The sequence below is a fragment of the Branchiostoma lanceolatum genome, chromosome 5 (genome assembly GCF_035083965.1).
Source record: "Branchiostoma lanceolatum isolate klBraLanc5 chromosome 5, klBraLanc5.hap2, whole genome shotgun sequence".
Lineage (NCBI taxonomy): Eukaryota > Metazoa > Chordata > Leptocardii > Amphioxiformes > Branchiostomatidae > Branchiostoma > Branchiostoma lanceolatum.
Window position 1 is genome coordinate 5,278,221 of NC_089726.1, and position 20,372 is coordinate 5,298,592.

Here is a 20,372-nt window from a genome sequence, read left to right on the forward strand (position 1 = left end):
CCGTCATGCTAGACTAATAATTGTAAGCCTTACAATGCTTTACTTGATCAAAATAACCGGGAAAAGCCATGTTACTTTATATAACGAATACATTGTAATTTGTGTGGTAAATTTTCCCCTAACATCAAAATTGCTGTTTCTTGCGCATCAGCGCCATTCATGTCATCAAAGGCCGTAATGGATTTCAAGAGACGTCCAAGAGACCATCAATATCGATATCGTTTTTTTCTTGCATTTTCAGTATTAGTCGCCCGGTGGCGCTTAAAGTCAGTCAGCCAGTCTTGATGTTGTGATCGACACTAGAGATGTAAGGCCGGGCCTTTTTTTTTCGGCGTTAATCGTAGACGGCCCGCTCTGGTTCAACGTTTTGTCGGCAAATTACCCACGGAGCGTAATTGGTCGCTTTAATTCTACGAAGCACGTTATTTGTTGCCCAAAATTCAGCGTTATTGACAAATCGCGGTTGAACGGTGCCAGATTGCCAAAAACAAACGGATAGCCTGGTATCCAAACCTACTGTAAATGTTTTCATGTTGTTTTTGCGGTAGGGAGAAAATGGGGTGTTCACGGTGGTTTTAATTTCGTGTTTGAGACATTAGTAGACGAGGGAGTAGTAAGGCAGAACTTATTTGGCGGTGGTTTTAAGTTCGCGGCGAATAGCTTACCGCGAAAACGGATGCAGCCCCAACCGAGATGTCCTGTCCCATGATTTGAACCGAGATCTCCCAGTTACCAACAATTTGGACCCATGCCAGGAGCTCAACTACTGGGAGGCTGCCAACCGCGAAGCTTTGCCGGCCCTAGGCTGCTTAGAGTTACCGGGACTGGCCGAGACGCTCCTAATCTCGGATAGATACCACCCTCCCTCGCCCTCTCCCTCTTCCTTTCCTCCTTCCTCCCATATTATCAGCACCAAAAAACACCATCCACGTAAGTACCAAAATGTAATTTCGTAGCAAGTTATACAAAACAAGTTAAATCAAACCAGGACCATCATTTTTTTTGCCGTGCACTACCACGTAAAGCTTTTATCGCCCCCCCCCCCCCTTGTCCTTAGACGACCCTTAGACGACCCTAGGCTCTGACTCACGCGTTATAAGGGGCGCGACGTTTTCTTCGATTTAGCTGTCAATCTTCAAGCAGATCCTACAGTGGCAAGACCATGGGCCAGTGAGGGGGGGGGGGGTGCTTTAGCTGCCAATGTCTGCAAAAAAATCAAAAGGTCACCTGTCCCCTTATCCGTAATTCACATTTTATGAATTTGTGTGGAGGGGTGTTTCCTGTGACAAACAAAAGTCTGTGTATATGATACCGCTTACTTGAAAGTCTTTGTCTTTTTCCTTTCGTTCAAAGAACAACGGATGAAAATATTGGCTTCGCCAGTCTGTTGATGCTCTTGTCACGCAAACGTTGGACCCTAAAATGGTCAAGTTGTTTTTCCACACCTTGAATTTATGTGGTAGATTTGAATGACTCGCAAACACGCCCACTCCTTGAGCACACGGTGACAGGATGTTCCTGATCACGGCGCGCACTTTTACGACCCACACGGTCGCGACAAACCCACCGATCGACGGCAATATAAGGCCGGGGTAACTTTCACACTGTAGGCATTTTCAGGGAGACGACCAAGCTAGCAAGAAACCCCAGGAAGCGAACCTGACTGTGATCATATCGACTGACCAAGGTGAGGTTATCCTAGGTTTTACTGAGGATGGGACGATCGGGCGCAATCTGAGGTATATTTTTTTTCATATACACTGCACGAAATGGCCTCGTATCCCGGCGTATACGTACAGGGATTCCTCCGGAAATATTCCATATCCCGGTGCGGATTTAGCGTTTCCGTTAATTATAACGGAAACGCTAAATCCGCACCGGGATATGGAATATTTCCGGAGGAATCCCTGTACGTATACGCCGGGATACGAGGCCATTTCGTGCAGTGATAGTCGACGTGCTTTTGTCTCTTGTGTAAAATTACAGGGATTACGAACAGAGAACATTAGCGGGTGTTGCCCTAACATCCGACGCTTTTTTCACGCGCTCGATCGCTAGTTGCCAGAAAATTGTCAGGTTTGATCAATGAAATTTGGCCATATTAATCATAAGAACACATGTGGGAAAAAGTTACGAATACGGAACCAAAATGGGACATAATTCCGTTCCTGTGAATGTGAAATGGCCCTTCAAAAATGCATTCTTAGCATTAGGGCAAAGATTGTAGGATGTCGCCTTTTGTGCTTTTCTATCATAGAAAAAATCCGACCACTACATTTACCAGGGGAGGTTTAGTAGGCTAAGCAGCCCGACGACCTCGGTCAAGTGCTTTACAAATTCATCACAGAATCGTATAAATGGTAAAACAAAGTATCGAAAAAATGGAAATGACCACCTCAAGTCAAAAAGCCTAAACACTCATTCTTTGCCAAGCGTGCTAAATATCATCAACTCTTAACACCTCGTCTATGACGTCCACATTTGCCGATCTACGCCAAATATGACATTCGATTAAAGCTTTATACACCAAATTTATGACGTCCACTTGAAGCTGCGTACAAAATTTATAGATCTATGAAGTTTACTTGAAATAATCTTGAGCCTTTTATGAGCTTGTTAGTGACTGAGATTTGAGGCGGTCCGCTCTAAGGAAGTAATAAAACAAGTAGCCTTTGAGCAGATGATGTGGGAGCCGGCTAGCACAGTGATCGCAGGCAGGTACTCCATGGCTACTTGCCTCATAAAAGTGGAGCGTCTGGCGCCTAAGGGCCCTAGAGTGGTCCTACGACGGAACCCTGTGGTACACTTGATACGGACATTTTCATTCTTGCGTTTCACTCTTGATGATCACTCACAGTTGATTGTCGTAGAGGTTGCAGGTAGATATTTCTAATTTTGTTTCTTTCTTTTCCTTAATATAGCATTAGTGGACGCCGGAAAGGACGAAATATGTCTCGTCGCTTTGCGCTCGTCCTGGCTCTGGCACTCATGGCTGGGAGAATCCATTCAGGTACCCGCTCCACCGCTACCCGCCGTCATACGAAAGAGATGTCGTTATGTAAATGACATCCTGATGTGCAAAGTTTGTATCTTACGATGTACCTTACCATGAATGATATATCTTACCATGATATAAAAGAAAGTGCTGGGAGAACACGGGTAAGTCTTAGACCGAGTTAATGTCATATCAATCATTTTGTTTCAAAGTCGCATTCCTTTGATATTTTCCTTGTTTGAGAAGGGGATTATATAATGTCGCCTGATTTTCTTGCAGAAGCCTTGTCTGAAATGGACCTACAGGCCAACGAACTAGAGGGAGATGAATCCGTTTCAAAACTTCAGGAAAAGGAGCTTCTCCTGAGAGAACTTGCAGGTACGTACCAACTTTATCGCCTCCGTGAGATATTTTTAAGTTTCTCGTAGGTCTTGTTCACTTGTAGTTCATCAGTTATGTAAATAAGATTTTGATTAACATTACAGGTGTGTATTTATCACTTCCTGTCACTCTACGGTGAACGTGAATAGCATATGGATTATACATTACTGCAAAAGACAGCAGACCAAAAGCAATATCGCCCCCTTAATTAGTAGCCTCTTCCTTTGACCCTATGACCTAGACTATCTGAAACCTCCTGTCACTACCAAAAGTTTGACCTTTCGGTTAACCTTCCCATCCTGCCAGTCTCCGGTTACACCATCTACCCCCTCAAATCCTGTCACTCAAATGACTACAATCACACACCAACGCAAACAAATATGCACACCGAAAACAATACCGACTTTTTCACGGAGGCTATAAAGTAGTCTGTTGTGTGTGTCCTACAGTATATTTTATAACCTGAGGACTTTTCGACAGAGTTGGTTAAAGAAGAAGTCATGACCGACGGCAGTGACGTCACCAACAGCGATGATGACGTCATGTCTGACCCTACAGAGATGGAGACGTCTGCACCGCTAGGTATCTGTGTTCGTTATTCCATGCTTCAAAAGTAACTTAAAACAAACAATAACTTCGGTATTATGATAAAAGGTAACGATGGTTTCATTGCGTAAATCGTTGTGGAATAACGAATAGCTTGTAGAAATGTTTCTACATTAAACAATATTGTATTGACATTTTAAATAGTGCAGTTGTTAAGCTGATAGATATAATTATGGAATGAATCTTCGTCAGCGAAGCCAAGCCAAGAAAAAAAGATTCTTGAACAGAACTAGAATGACGCCCGCTTGTGCATAATTAACATATATAAAATTTCCACAAACGTATTAAAGCAAGTTCACAGCAGTTATGCAAATTAGATCCTCCTTTGCCTAGGTCACTTCCTTGCTTATAGCATTTCATTATTACTTATGCAAATGACACCATTCTCTGCATCTTATAATGGAAAGCTATTTTTGACCGACCCAGAGCCCATGTCTCCAGAAGACCACAAGGCCAATGAACTGCCGATGGATGAACCACTATCCGAGCTTCAGGAAGCGAAGATTCTGTTGAGAGAGCTTGAAGGTATCAGCATTTCTTCCTCTAATTATTGTTAGTTGATAGGCTACATCTTCGCATACTAGTACCGGTCGACGTCCCGCCGCCTGTATATATCAAGTATCGACCCTGGCGCATCGGCCTGCGATCCGTCTTGCAAAGTTTGTGCTGACCAGTCGTCCGCCAACCAGACACTCCCCCTCTTGCTATTGGAGGGAAAGTTATCAGCCAATCACATTACCGCATGCGATCAAAAGGCAACGTGATTGGCTGATGACGGCTGGCCGGTAGCGCTATGGCAGCGAGGAGGACGGGTACCGGTCGCAGGCCGACACAACAGGGCCGTTGCTTGAAGTATACAGGCGGCGGTCCCGGGAGTGATCCGGAGGATGAAAGATCGTGCCTAAAAGTAATGGTGGCAGATTTTGTAAAAGTTGATGGAAGAGACAATTCTTTTTATTCCTGATAGTATGTGTCGTGTTGTATTTTGTCTTTTATAACTGAATACTTTGGATGTAGCAGATTGACTTGAGTAAAGATGTTGCGTCATTACCGTCAAAGAAGTCCTATATCGTGCACCGTAAACTAAACTGATGGTTCTTGTTTCCGCGCAGAACTGTCGGAGAAAAGGACCTCTCCCCGACTGGGTGAGTAGAAATGTCGTGATGGTACAACAGGGAGGTTCACGATTCTAAGTACGCATGTGTAGCGACAGGCATTGTTGGTAACATGTCAAAGGCGAAGGCCAGTAACTTGTATTAAATAGTTCTTGCCTCGACCATAGTATCGATATGCATAACATTATCATTGTGTTGTGGAACCATTGTGCTATGGCTAAGTTTACACAAGCGTTTTCGAGTCGACTCAGCCGGCGTCTGTTTACACACGGGGCCGCGAAGTGTCTTGGAATGTCCGCCTGCGTCAGCGGTGTGACGACCGCACTATCGTCTCGCTTTGAATCATGACCAACTTGCACAACGGGGTGCACAAAATTTCTGACACGTACCGAAAAATTATGGCATAGCGAGTAACAAATTTTCAGATTTGCGACAACAGTGATTTTCAATGACCTGAGCAATTCATAACTCACCAGGAGCGACTTGAGTCACGTTTTTTTCTTCACTAATTACGTTATTTCAGACCCAAACGTTGCAGCTGGAAGAGCTGCATACCAGTCAAGCGTGCACGGGGGCGGTACTCCGGGCCGAGCTGTAGACGGAGGAAGACGTACTCACTGGGCACACAACTCCTGCACTCACACACAGACCGAAAACAACCCGTGGTGGTACGTCGACTTGGGAAAGACGGTTACAGTCGACCACGTCGCTATTCTCAACAGACTGGACTGCTGCACCGACAGGATCACTCCGCTGGACGTCCATGTTGGGCAAAGTAGGGATGTGACCAGAAACGCGCGTTGTGGGGGCCATCACCGCTTCCCGCTCGGCCAGAGCGAGCTGACCGTCAGCTGTAACGGGAGGAGGGGCAGGTACGTCGGGATCAGACTGCCGGGGAACCAGCGGATCCTGACCCTGTGTGAAGTGGAGGTGTATGCAGGTAAGATTCACCCGTGAATAGTTTCAACTGGTTGGTTAATTTATCGTGTGCGACTAGAGTTTATGATCCATGCAGCCTCCTCAATCCAGTGAGTCTATCTCCTGTCCTGTGTGTCTATGACTTCCAGTATATTACACAGTTGTTTCTTGCAATACATGATCTGTCACTGCTAATGAGAAGGATTTGGGACGGCATCATTCACACTGCAGCAGCGACACCAGCGAAAAATGAAAATAAAAACAATACTGTTTTCTTTTGTTTTCTCACAGCTCCAAACCGAGCTCTTGGACGACCTGCAGTTCAGTCGAGTGTCGGCTGGAGTGGGTTTCCCGTCCGAGCGGTGGACGGGTGCCGGGACTCCAACTACAATCAGCACTGCTGCACCCACACCCAGGCGCAGACCAATCCCTACTGGTACGTGGACCTAGGTTCCCAAAGGCGAGTGCAATGGGTCGTCATCACCAATCGCAGGGACTGTTGTAGTGAGCGACTCAGTCCCTTCACCATCCACATCGGGAACTCTCCCAACGTGGCGAGCAACCCACGCTGCGGCGGCCACCACACCATCCCGGCCGGCAAGGACAAGGATGTCGTCAACTGCAACGGGATGAGAGGACGGTATGTGGGGATCCGACTGCCTGGCAACGGCCGTTTTCTGACACTGTGCGAAGTCGAAGTCTATGAAGGTATGACGACAATCTCCACGTGTTAATTGCTCCTTCATGCCCTGCAACTTTATTTCATGGCTACAAATCACAATAAATATTTCAAAGCTTAATATATGAATCTTGAGTTCTGTGGCATTTGGAAGTTAGTTGGTGAACATCACCAAACATAAACTATGCAAATCAGGGCCTCATTTGCATAACAGATAAGAAAATAATAGAATAGCCTTCTTTGCTGAGACAGGACTTCCATACTTTGACCAACTTGTGTTATTTGGGTAGACAAGATCATGAACTGACATAATACATGCATATGAGGACCTTATTTGCATAATCAATGAGAACCCTTTATGATACAAGCCATCATCATTTGGCGAATGTATGGGGTCGTGGAAGTCTACTTATACCTAGGGTGTGTTGTTGTTACAGGCAGCGGGTACAGAAAGAGGACATCGGACGTACGCGGCATTGATGTTCAGGGCTGTGGAGAACATAAGGTTAGCCTCAGAATAATATCAGTATCGTCTTCACTTCTATTAGGTATGACTTCTAACGTATTGGGTAAGGGCATAGTATCAAAATCCTTTGCAACTAAGTGTTAAATGACGCGGTTGATACTTGTACTGTTTTGAGAAAAAACGATCAGTTTGTTGGAATATTAGACAACTCATACTAAATACACAATACCAAGCAACCATTAGCCTCCATCAGGCCCCGCGGATGGCTGTGAAAATAGTAGAAATTGGCCAAATAGAGTGAATAGTATGCTACGGGAGTCGGCTACGGAGGTAGGGACCATTTGCCATCCACATTTGCCATCCATAGAGGTCGCAAACTGTAACTTCTATAGCGGACTCACTTCTCTGGCATGTTATCCGTCTATTTGGCCAATTTCGACGATATTTCCAGCGACCTGTGGAGCCTGGTAGAGGCTAGCAACCATGGCCAAACAACCAAAGTGTCCACACTCAAAGAATTAGATACTCCCCGACCTGTTGTCCATGGCAAAGTTACCAGCCAATCACGTTGCCTCCTGGCCGTATGCGGCGACTTGGTTGGTTGATCACTGCCCCTCCAACAACTGGCGGGGGAGTTTCTGATTGGCTGAAGGTTGCTTGATAAGTTGATATACACACGCGTAGGGCATGACAGAAGAGTATGTATGGCTGTAACTAAAAATAGATCAGAGGTAAATAACTTTTTTTTTCAAATTGCTCTTCTACGATCACGAAAGAAACGAGCTGTTTAAAGGTCATTAAAATCCACTCTAATTTCTCCACGTTTACAGACGAACAGAAAACTATTCTCCCCTTAACATCCCAAAACTCAAACTTAACAGAAAAAGTGTAGTATTTAGTCTTCCACTGTCTCTTCCACTGAAAAAGAGGTCGAACTTAATAAGTTAGAACTCAGAGTCAATGTTTAGACTAGAGTAGTCACATGTTAAATACCGTTCTCCACTGTCTGCACGTCATGTTCATCATTACATGTACTTGCAATTAGCTTCCAGGATAAACCTTTCACCAACTTTTCATTGATTTATGTATATACATAGGAAGGGGACAGTTGGGTATCTGATGAGGACAACTGCATCTGTGACCTGAATGAAGAGGTGTGCTACAAGGTGGACTGTGGGCAGGATGGAAAGCAACAACCCACCAAGGGCCAGGACGGACTGTGGTCTTGCCCCGAGATGCCAGATGCCACGAGCGAGGAATCTGGTAGATAATCAACTCTTTATCCAGCAAATACATGTATTACAATTGGATTTACTCCTTGTAACTAATTACTTGCTAGTCATCATCGTCGTTTGAGAATGGTGTGATTTAAACACACAATGCAATATGTCAGTGATTCTTAACTGTCAACGTTTGGGCGCCTCCTTAACTGTCTTCATCAGGCTAGGGCTTAAAGCTCTAGATCTGCTGCTGAAGCCTATTCACAGACATCGCTGTTGTTCGAGTTATTTGTACATAACCAGAGAGTAGTCAGCACGTCGGCAGAACTTAAGCGTTTAAGGTCATGTTCGCGTTTTTAAGGTTAATATCTCGTATATAGGTTCATTCAGTCAGTGTGTCCAAAGACATCTTATGCAACGGCTGTTACTCTGATGCAACGTTGACCAAAGAGAAGGAAAGAGACTCGGCAGCTGTAACAGGTTTAAATAGCAGGCTAATTACCGACAGCACATTACGTTCTGCCGACGTGTTAGTGTAGCCGACGTTTCTGTGACCGCCTGTCACCTTCTTGGGTGCAATACTAACTAGTTCTACTTCGCACTGCAGCTAGGTGTCACTGCTATAATGTAAAAAAAAAATCGGTCCCAAACGTGACTGAGTTTGTAAGCCCCTCGCTGGAGTAAGGTTTTATGGATCAGTCACGAACCGTTATTGGGGGCGATGCAAACTCAGTCATGTGTGTGACCGCATTCTTCAAAATTCAGCAGCGACACCTAGCTGCAGTGTGAAGTAGAACCAGTCAGTATTGCCACGAGGAAAGTGACAGACGGTCATCGACATGTCCGCTCGGTAGCGACTATTTGGTTGTGTACAAAGAACTTTGTTTAGAAGTGACTTTCCAACCTCGTGAAATTATTAAAGGATCATTGTTGTTGTTCAGAATAGATTAAGCTACCAGGAGATATATGTGATGTGTATAATAGTCGTCTACAAGACAATAAATTTGCACTTTTTGATTACTGTCGCCAAAAGTACGGGAAGTAAAATCTGATTTCTTTCGCAGAACCGGAGATACCGGACGGAGACATGGAGAGCGCGGTGGACGATCTCCAGACCTAACAGGTAAGCGGGCTATCAGAGATATCGAATTAGGGGTGCGAAGTTCTCTGCAATCTTGATATCAAGTAAACATCCGCGAGATGATTGTTTCTGGTGCAAAATATCGAAACTGCTATCTTATGAAAAAGATTACTAGCTGTGTCCAACATGCACCATTATGCGGCGTTATATCATATATCGGATCAAGGGCATGTGCTAATATTGCTTTGGATCTGGTAAATATAAATCATTATCTCATGTACCAAACCTGCCTGCCAAAAATCAATTATGATAATCATATAGATCACAAGTTCCAGCAGGGGAGCTACATCAACTACTTGATTATAATATATATATTTCTTATGCAAATAATTCAATACTAATCCTAATTACTTCCATTCATCTAGCTCACCTGACTTTCTTATTTCACTACACATTTCAGGAGTCGTCAGGAGCTACTTCCCATCCGCAGAGCCACTGTAAGATGAGGACCATGTCAAACGAACGTCAACTTGGTGTGCCTTGTGTGTGTTTGCTTCAGAGACAAAAAAGTCATAACACAAAATTGCAGAATAATACTTCAAATCTTCTTTTTTCAATGCACTTAAAAATCTAATGGTTCAAAAGAGCACTGGAGTGAGTGAATAAGATAAAGTCTGCAATCGATGTTCTCCCAACATTGGTACTATTGACACGATTTCATTTGATAATTCTGTTAGTCTGCTTGAAAATTGATATTCGTTTCGTTTAGGAACAGATCAGCCTTTCGATCTCTAAAACTATATGTTCACTTCCTATCAACTATCTCTATGAGAAGGATGGCAGTGTAGGATTACCAATTTCTTGGTGAGTGAAAAGTAGAAAATTCAAATGTGACAATTTTTTACTCACAGTTTTACACAATTGACTATTTTACAAATCATTGTGCAAATTAATAATTGCGATAATTGTGAGTTCAGGAAATCATACAAGGACATAAAAAAGGATATTGTGAGAGATAATTGTCGATTGCGACTTGAAGTTGAACAAGAAGTAATCAATTTGAAATTAAGTCATTATTGTGAGTAGCGGGTGTTACGTGTACGCTGAATTAAGAAGCAGATAGAGATATGACAAGCAGAAACAATTAAGAAAATGGACAATATCATCAGAATGAAACATTACTGTCTTTCAGCAAATCAATTTATACATTTTATACTCAAGAGTGTGACAATAAATCTGCAGTTTAAGGACTGCAAATGATCGTTGTCCGGGTTGTTTGTTCTGAAGTAGGTAGAATCTGGGGACTAGTCTGAATTTCACCAGGGAAATCGCTCGCCCAAAGATTCTGTGAGCCCCAAATGACATGTCGACATTCTCCGCAGCCATACGGCTGGAGTCCTCTCGATCACAGCGCGATGTTTAGAGATCGGTCGATGTTCGCAGGTCACCGTGTCCCGTCCAAAACGACAGGGTAAATTTTCAAGCGAAAAACACACTTGGCTGGTTACCTACTGGAGTATTCAAGAATCGCGCGACCCTTTGGCAATCAACAAATTGGACCGAAGGTTGCGTTGACAATGTGACGCCGGTTGTATCAGGGTGTTCACAAGAGAGACCAGGGTTTATAATGTTATAAATCAAATACAACGGCACACGATTAAAGTGCATATGTGACTACTCTCCAAGAAGAGGTTGGTGGGGGAAGATCGTGACCGTTTTATCATATGCCCCGTTTTTCGTCGATAGCGGACGAAAAACGGGGCATATGATAAAACAATCACGATCTTCCCCACCAACCTCTGCTTGGACAGTGCATGTGACAGGAAAGTTCACGTGCCATTGCCTATATTACATTGTCAGCAGCACAATAATAAATACAAAGTCTCTAGTTTTCAGTTCTTGGGGGTTATAGTAAGGGATTACATTCCTTATTTTGGATGGTTACATAAAGCCGGCGGCTCGGTGTATGAGGGAGCTTCATGCGTTAGTCTCAAGCGTCAAACCTCTGCACGTTAAAGAGCCCAAGACACTTATCAGGACCCGATGTGCTTAGCTTTCCCACCGCTAGCGGACTAAAAATCGTGATGCTTCATCCTCCATCTGAAGTTGACGGGAAATGATAAAAATTATTTACTTAAGAATGTTCAAATGGCACCCGGGTAGATTGGTAAGATGTTAAGAAGAAACAGTGTTAGCCGCCATAAAACGTATGTCAGCGATATTAGGAAACAGTACATAGTGAGGACGAAATTATTCACGGAGCATAAAGTGAGAAAAATGTTTTAATGATCACGTGAATCGAATGCGAACACAACATACAGCCATGCTCACTTTCGCTTCATGTTCTATTTACACTGAATACAACATGTGAAATTCTCTTCAATTTTCACAGTCTTCAGATACGTCTCAAATATCAAATCAGCTATTAAGGCGTCTTTCAATGTTATGCTATATCATTATGCCAGGTAAATGTAAACAGACACACAAATATTCAAATCAGCTTAGCTGTAAGCACACATACATTATCAATACACATAGCAAAATCAAATCGGCCATTTATTGTATATATACAGTACAATACGCTACAGCAAACTAAGTTTTCACATTGACATTTACATTTACAAAAGTAACAAGATTGGCAACATAAAAAGATGTTGCCATGGCGACGATGGTCTCTGTTAACGTTTTTGTTTTTAGCCCACATGCAAATAAGGACCTCGCATAAGCGGCATAAATCATATCAGTCGATCACCTTCTCTACCAAAATAACACAAGTTGTCCAATGTATGAAAATATTGTTTTCACAAAAAAAGATATCGTACCATTTCCTCATAAATTATGTAAATGAGGCGCTCTATGCAAGATTTGTGTCTAATAGTGGCCACATTTACTTAACTTCCAAATGGTGCAAAAATGAAATCCCTATCATTTACCACTATGGATTTATAGTATTTTGTCATTAATTATGCAAATTAAGTATCATTTTGCATAATTGATATCTATCGATATTTATCTCTTTCTCAGTTGCATATGTCATGTGTTTGAGAGTCCTATAATAGAATGCAGCTGATTTATAAACTGTCCTCATTAATTATGCAAATCAGAAATTGATTTGCATAATTGGCATATCATTATGCAAATCATCACTTAAGCTATCTACACACCAAAAATTATGATGATCTGTCATCCCCTTCTTGTGTTATTCTCTTTCAAAGTTTGAGTCAAAATCAGCTCCTGCAGTTCCAAAAAAAGCCGCTAGGGGGTCCAAATCTACAGGACATATTTTCCTAACAAAGAGCTATCCACCACTTAAAAATCATGACTATAGCATGTTCAGAAGACGAGATTTGAAAAGTGAAAGTTCCCCTGCAGTACCATAGAAAGTCGCTAGGGGGCCCAAAATCCAATCATTACAAGGTCTCCCACAGACCTACCCACCTACAAAATATTAAGACAATGCATCCAGGCATTCTTGAGTTATCGTCCCATGGACTTTCACATTCCTGTACAATTCCTAGAATTCTTGCAATCTGCACACAATATAGTAAAAATTTGGCTCGCCCCTGAGGCGTCGCCAAAAATCATCCACGGGCAGAGAAGATAACTCGAAATGTCTGAATCAAACGCAGTCGCGTTTGGGACCGCATCCTCCACACTGCAGCGACACCTAGCTGTAGTGTGAAGTAGAACCAGTCAGTATTGCCACGAGGAAGGTGACATTTTATGAGGTGGTTATAGCACATGACCAGGCGTTATGACACCATATACACACCGAGGAATAGGCGGGTCATTAACCCTTAATTATAACAGTACCAAGCTGTGTTGTATCGGCTGGTGACCTTTCTACTGCCACTGGGGTTGAGTCTGCAGTCCCGACCAGCTGACTTGGACACATCAATCAGGATCTCGTCCCCATCCTTCACGTCGTACCTGTGGAGACAACAACCAATGGCAGCACGTCAGTCGTGATCTCGTTTCCATCATAATCATGCAGTACCTCCAGGATTGAAATTGTTAAACTTTACTTGATTATATCGCTACAACAAATGGGACTATTATGTTCCTGCTAAGAGGGAAGGTTTGATACCGCTGCGACATATAATACTTAAACTTTAAAAGGAAAGAACAATTGATCATGATACCGAAAAGGGGTGGGGGGCATCAGTTGTTGAGAAATAGTACTGTACAAATGTATTACTAAAACGTAGTGGGGTGGGGGCATTCACTTTTGAGATGGAGGGACCATTCAATGTTGAGAGGGACGGACCATTACCTGCTCAGGGGGAGGGAGTCTAGGAACAGTTCCTGCATCTCGGAAGTGCCGTCCTCCCAGCTGCTCTTGGCGACAAGATACAGTTTGATCCAGCTGTGACGGAGAGGTTATAGTTTGTCAGTACGTGACGTCACCGGCTTTACAACGCTATCGTACTACAAGGTCGCGCGCCATAGGTGTGCGTTATTGTCTTTTTTGTAGTAGGTGGAGGTGTTAAACAAAGTACGATATTTTCTACCACGTATCACAAAGGAAGCAACGGTTATGTGTCCTAGATACAGGGGAATTTTTTACATACAATACAGTCCAAGATTTAACGGTTCTAACTGAGTTTGTCAACAATTTTATAAAAATGGTTTTACGACACTACCGTAGACCTACAGACACCATGTAGCATAGTATCATGGGAAGTATGAAAAGGGTGAGTGCTAATCGCGGGAAATCAAACGTTTCAAAACTTGTGTATATTTTTAAAACATCCCAGACGAAGACTGCGACTCACCCCGGATACTGCTTGACCAGGCGCGCGCAGTAGATCTTGAGTTTGCCGATGGTCTCGTTGGTGCGAAGCGTCGCCTCCTCCACGGTCCTGCCGCCGTACACGAGCCGCACCTCCGCAAAGCGGTTAAACCCCCGCCTGATGTCCACCATCCTCGCAGGGCTGAGCTCGCCTGAAAACAGGGTGGGAAACTTGACGGTGAACGTACGATAGAAACATGTTACCTTTAGCCTGGATGCAAGAATGTTTCCAGGGCCTACACAGGGCAGCTCCTCGCCCCAAACCTTGCTACACACGTCAGCTCCAATCGGCTCCAGGGCCAACATATCCCCAAGGAAGTTTTACCACATACCCCTCAGTTAGACCCTCAGATGGACTAGACCTTCCCTTTGTCATCCGGCCAGACTAATGTTCAGGTAATATTACATTTTCTTGGGGTCAGTATGTTGGCCGGTGAGCTAGCATGTGTAATAGGCCCTTGAAACGGTCTGGCATCCACGCTAGTTACCTTCCATACCGGCAACGCATATTTCAACATTAAAAGATCCATCCCTACTGTATTTGTCAAGTCACTTTCGTTTTCTGTTTTCTGAGAAGGCGACAGAGACTCAGTAGCTACGATAGGGATGGATACTAGGCTGGTGATCTTGACCTTACCATGCTTTTCCTTCAGCAATCGGTAGGTGGCGGGTTGGTCGTCCTTGTCTGCAAAGTGGCGCAGGAAGAACCTCTCGGCTTTCTCCCGCTCGCTGTCAGCCACGCGGCTGCCGTTCAACTTGGTGACGCTGGGCAGACTGGGGAAAGAGTGGGAAGGGGGCGAAGGTTTATATGAGGGGTAAAGATGGGCCACAGCGGTTATGTGTATACATAGCAAAAGTTTAAAAAATAAAACTATTTTATTACAATGCTAAACTTTTTTCAACGACCACTGTCGTCTTCTTCGATCAGGATCATTTGACAGTGGTCGTTGAAAATTTGGTCCGTGTATACCTTAGTGTTGGAAGAAGGTCTAGCGTTGTAATATGATTACTACCACAGATGAGCTTCCATGAGAAAACTATTTTAATAACGATTTGTGACGTCATTGGTTGGCCATCATGCATCCCGCCAGCTGACCAATCTCGTTTTGTCTGTTTTGTTTGACAGAAATTGCAAGCTTAAATCACAGGCGAGTGATTGGAAAAATGACACATACCTTGCAATGAAAAGCTGTCGCCTCTCCTCTTGGCTGGCGTCTCGGAGCAGAGGAATTCCCTGAGCGGACAACAAAAATTAACGGTTCAACAACATCAGAATAGAAAGAACTAGAAGAAAACAGAGCATACAAAAGAAGGAACAACACGAAAAGACACGTCAAATCAAAACACACACATACATGTATCATAAAGGAAAAGTCACCTGTATTCTGAGTGTATCCAATTTCGGGAAGTTCTGTAACGCCTCCAGGTCCCTCCAGCTGCAAATGGACGTGTCACTCACGAACAGGGACTTCAGCTGGGCAAATGGCGTCATGTCGGCGTTGTCGGCTGGGCGTGTCTGTGATGACAGACACCCATCTGATTGGCTGAGAGCCTCACTGTCGTTACCTGATTGGTCAAAAGTATGGCAGGAATTCGGTGATTGGTCGGAAGGCTTTCTACTGCCATCTGATTGATCAGCAGGGTGGCTTTCATCTTTACTCTCTGTTGGTGAGTCTTCAACCGTGCACTTTGACCTGAACTCCTCCACGACAGATTTCTTGAGGTTTTCGAGACTTGATCTCGTCACCTTTCCCAAGACGTCACGGACTAAGTCCTGAATTTCTGAGTAATTCACGTTGATGTCTGCCGCGTCGTCTTCGGATTGGCTTTCCGTTTCAGAGCTGGGCATTGAGGCGGGGACTTTTTGAGACGGATCGGAGACGTGGTGAGATTGTTCCTGGTTTTTGCGTGTCGATGCGGTGTCATCAGAACACACGTCATCTGCCGTGCTGTCAATCACTTCGGGGATGACCAAATCTTCCAGAGGGTTTCCCGACAGAATGAGGGATTGGAGGGACGGAAGGAACCGCAGTTTCCAGACTTCTTGCCAGCTGCACATGGAAAATAGCAAATCATCGATATCGAAATCAACAAACTTCGGCAGAAAATATACCCGTCACAACTTGGCGCTTTTCCTGACTTTTTTTCTGAAACCATAATTCAACTTGATATAAAAATCGACAATATATAAAGAAAGGATGGCTCAGTAAGTTGCAGTACCTTCTGATATGATTCTCATTTAGAGTCAGAATCTCCAACCTCGCGAGCGCGGCGGGGTCTACAGCACTGTCAAAGTCTATCATCTCATATCCTATGAAAACAAGTTAAGTCTCATTAGGGTAAAATTACCTTAAGTTTTCATGTTGTCTGAACCTGGAAGAGTCGCGACCGGCCCTCAGCAAACTATTTATATGACGTTGATCAGGGTGCACATTCATAAATACATGTACATGTATATGGCAATATTGGGGTTTAACCATCCAAACTGGCGGACTTCACTGACGTCATAGCCACGTGAGTACAAATTTGGCATTGTCGCACTGAAGCATGAGAACGCACAGATGGCTCCACTCACCATTCTTACAGAGGTGCAGTTCCTTCAGGCTCGGTAGGCGTCTCCCCAGTGCCTTGATGACGTCCCAGGCTGCCCCGGTACCGTTCAGCATGACGTGCTCCAATCGCTGTCCGAACGGCTCCGTCCACGTGTCAATCAAATTCTAAAAGACGAGGCGAGGAACTTACTGTTATACAATTAAAAGGAGAAAACTTACCTTTCATTCATCCAAAGCTGTTCGCTTTACTTAATTTATCACTAACCAACCAGTAACTCGTTCAATCAATCAATGAACCACTCAATCACTCACTCACTCAACCGCTCACTCACTCACACATGCACACACACACGTAAACACACATACACATACACACGCACACGCAGACACACTCACACGCACACACACACACACGCACACTAGACACATGCACACACGCACACACTCACACACACACGCCCACTCTTTTTGACTCACTCACCTTGTCGTTTTGCAGTAGATTAAAGCTGAAGCTGACGGATTTGACCTTGGGCAGCCCAGACAGCACGGACAGCACGTCCCGCCAGCTGGCCAGGTGGTTGTTGGACACGTCCAGGTCAGTGATGTTGGGACACAGATCAGCGAGGCCCCCTGGCGGAATCCCGGCGTACGTGATCCTACCGTGATCCAGAACCTGAAGAAAAACGTACGAACGGTTTTGATAAATGAATTTGTAACATTTGAACTGAAGAGATTGAAAACGTTACGGACTAACGTATCCAGGACACTATCCGAAAAAGTTTGATAGCCCTGCATTCGATTCGAAGACGACGGCGTCAAAAACTGTCCAAAAATGCATCGGATTTACTAATCGGTAAACTAGCTTTTTATATAATATATGCACACATACCACTAAAGCAATGTATGTAGTCTGACACCGTATTAACAGTTCTATTTATTCGTCTACAAAACACAAGCTTAGGTTTAATTGTACGCGTACCGTTGGTCAGTTGTTCACCGAAAAAGCGGTGAAACTGAGACGTGAGAATCTGTATTTCCTCAATGAACCGCCAGGCGGACAGATAAAGTGTTGCTTGTTCTTTTTTTTCACGCCAGACAGAACACCGACACAACATATGTATCAATTTACCACAAGCTATTGTCTCGTTTTAACGTCCGGCTGCCGTTTGGGTTTTAAACACAACGTTTTAAACGACGTTTAAAATTCAATTTTTATCTTTAGATTAAACTTTTATGACTAGAGTTCTTGAATATTTCATTCAGCACTTCGTTTTCATCATCGTTGTTCTGTAAATATTGTAAAAAAAAAAACAGGCTTCTTAATACAAATATCACTTACTGCCGCCTTCAGGTGCCCTAGCTCCGCCTTGCCAGCTGTCCTGCCCTCCTTGCGAGGTGTCCTCGGTCCCGTCACGAACATGATCTCCACAAAGCCCGTACCGCCGCCGTCCCCGAAGCCCTCGTCGGCGTCCAGGCAGTACTTGTCCCGCAGAGCCTGCACGAAGGACCGGGCAGTCGGTTTCCTCTGGTGCTGGCTGCCCATGTTGGCTGAGAGTAGATTTAGCAAAACAGAATTTTAAAAGGAGCCTTCTAAGTTTTAAATGCACTGTCTTTCGGAAGAGACGTAAAATGGTGTTTGAGGAGGTGTTTCAACAGCCTCACCACCCAGATGGGCCCTGTAATAATATAACCTGGTGTACGCGTACAAAAAAATCACCGGCAAAACAAGCAGAGTGGTCACAATAGTTATAGGTCGTCGTAGGATTTTGATGCCGTAGAACTTCCAGGCAGGGCGTGACGGAACCAGTCGCCGACAACTGGATCTATTAGAGGCAGCCCTTTCACGGCAGCTGAATTTTTGCAGAACACCTGCACGACTATCCCAAGTCACGGTGATACGTACAGAGATCGCACGATATACAGAGGTCGGGTCAAAAAGTAGTCTTAGACGAAAGAGAAGCACCGAACACTCACTAGCACCTGTTGGTGCTAGGCTACGAAAGCCCTCTAGCTAATTATATTCAAATTTGTAACTTACGATTTTCATAAACAAATTGGACTACTATAAAATCCAACGACTATTCAGACGCATCTTCTTGTAATAAATCACCATGCTTTGTTTATTCTTAAGACTACTACATCTTTCAAGCGCAGACTGAGATTCCAGGCCAACTACTGACGTCACTATATGACTCATGTGCTTATTTTAGAGCAGCCCACGGCATACTTTGTGTTGAATTAGGTCTCCCCGTCCAGTGTTATGATATAAACGTTTATAGCAGACATTTGATGGTACAGAAAACACACTTTTTGACAGAATGATAAAAAATTGTGAATGCTACGTATACAGCTAAACAGCTCACCGCTTATGAGCAAAGACCTGTTTTTTTAGTAAAGCCCCTTTGACCGAATTTTGTGCTTACTTTTAGATTAATGATTTACGTCATACATACATACATGTACTCCTTACCTTGAAAAATGCATCTTTCGGATGCAAACTCAGAATTTTGCATAGTTTAATTCACCAACTACCGCTAACTGATTTTGGAATATAGAATGTCCAAAATAAACAAAGTCAATTTTTCTAAAGAGACGCCTTTCTAATCTTGTTAACGTCAACGTTACCTGACGGTCTGCAACGTTACCAGTGTTGTTGTTTTTTGTATTTCACACCTAAAATGTACGCACATTGGACAAAAAATCATAACAACTGAAGACAAATATTAAAACAGAATCAAGACATACCTGTTCTATAACTTGTCAGTTAACGTTCGGTTGCAAACTTGTAAGATTTGAAAGTTTGCAAACGTTTTGTGATTTTCTCCCAGCAACGGTGCAAACTTGACCACCCCCGTCTTTAAGTGGGTGAGAAGAAGCAAAGAAAACAACGACGACCGTCAGTCAAGTAACAGCTATCTGACTCACTCTCCCCCGTTACGTTAGTCCACTATGGCGGCGACTGAGCTCATTTCAAAACATAGCACCGCTGACGTCACCCGGTAAACAATCGGGTCAGCTGATCACAGGTGTTCTTTCATGATATGGCAGGTGTTCTATCACGTGACCCCTCGGACCTATCCATGTGATGGGGGGCATGAACGATATCAAATTGTATTCTATCGGTATTGGAAAGGCGAGACAATTTCTGTGAACAATAACCTTTGGAAGCAAGTGTGCTCACAACCTTTTCATAATCTTCAGAAAATACCATTCGGCTTAGGCCACTTCTGAAGAGTTCAACTGGGGATCAAGCCCCCCCCCCCCTAAATGTGTAGGTTTCTGAAAAAAAAGTTCAACCACTCTCGTTCCCAACCACTCATCCTCGTTCCCATTTTCCTATGAATTTACTATGCCAATGTATATGTCACACTACAGATCGGAATCCAGTACAATCTGGAACTGTACTAGTACAGATTGTAATTCCAATCTGTACTAGTACAGTTCCAGATTGTACTGGATTCCGATCTGTACTGTGATATATATATACACAAAATAATGTATATTTTGTAAATTCATTATACTATGTTTTATTTACATACGCTTTTGTGGGTAAATAAAAATAAGATA

At 43.7% G+C, this 20,372-nt stretch overlaps 2 protein-coding genes across 3 annotated transcripts; one reads left to right on the plus strand and one right to left on the minus strand.

The window, feature by feature from the left end:
* The first annotated feature begins 1,461 nt into the window (after positions 1-1,461).
* LOC136434565 (uncharacterized) lies at positions 1,462-10,702 on the plus strand. Its single transcript, XM_066427435.1, has 12 exons — positions 1,462-1,687; positions 2,922-3,010; positions 3,275-3,373; positions 3,857-3,958; positions 4,409-4,507; positions 5,095-5,127; positions 5,621-6,037; positions 6,307-6,723; positions 7,132-7,199; positions 8,258-8,423; positions 9,445-9,503; positions 9,922-10,702. The coding sequence occupies exons 2-11, from the start codon at positions 2,950-2,952 to the stop codon at positions 9,498-9,500; spliced, it is 1,518 nt and encodes a 505-aa protein (XP_066283532.1). The 5' UTR covers positions 1,462-1,687; positions 2,922-2,949; the 3' UTR covers positions 9,501-9,503; positions 9,922-10,702.
* A 2,341-nt stretch (positions 10,703-13,043) lies between these two features.
* Positions 13,044-19,811, minus strand: LOC136434564 (tubulin-specific chaperone cofactor E-like protein). 2 transcript variants are annotated; one of them, XM_066427433.1, is made up of 11 exons: positions 19,551-19,811; positions 18,145-18,353; positions 17,287-17,478; positions 16,829-16,970; positions 16,474-16,564; positions 15,632-16,304; positions 15,429-15,487; positions 14,891-15,027; positions 14,237-14,405; positions 13,735-13,827; positions 13,044-13,391 (listed from the first exon to the last, which is right to left on the minus strand). In XM_066427433.1, the coding sequence occupies exons 2-11, from the start codon at positions 18,346-18,348 to the stop codon at positions 13,259-13,261; spliced, it is 1,893 nt and encodes a 630-aa protein (XP_066283530.1). In that variant the 5' UTR covers positions 18,349-18,353; positions 19,551-19,811; the 3' UTR covers positions 13,044-13,258. The 2 variants fall into 2 exon arrangements, with proteins under 2 accessions (XP_066283530.1, XP_066283531.1); XM_066427434.1 differs by lacking the exon at positions 19,551-19,811 and adding an exon at positions 18,523-18,803.
* Between the last annotated feature and the right edge of the window lie 561 nt (positions 19,812-20,372).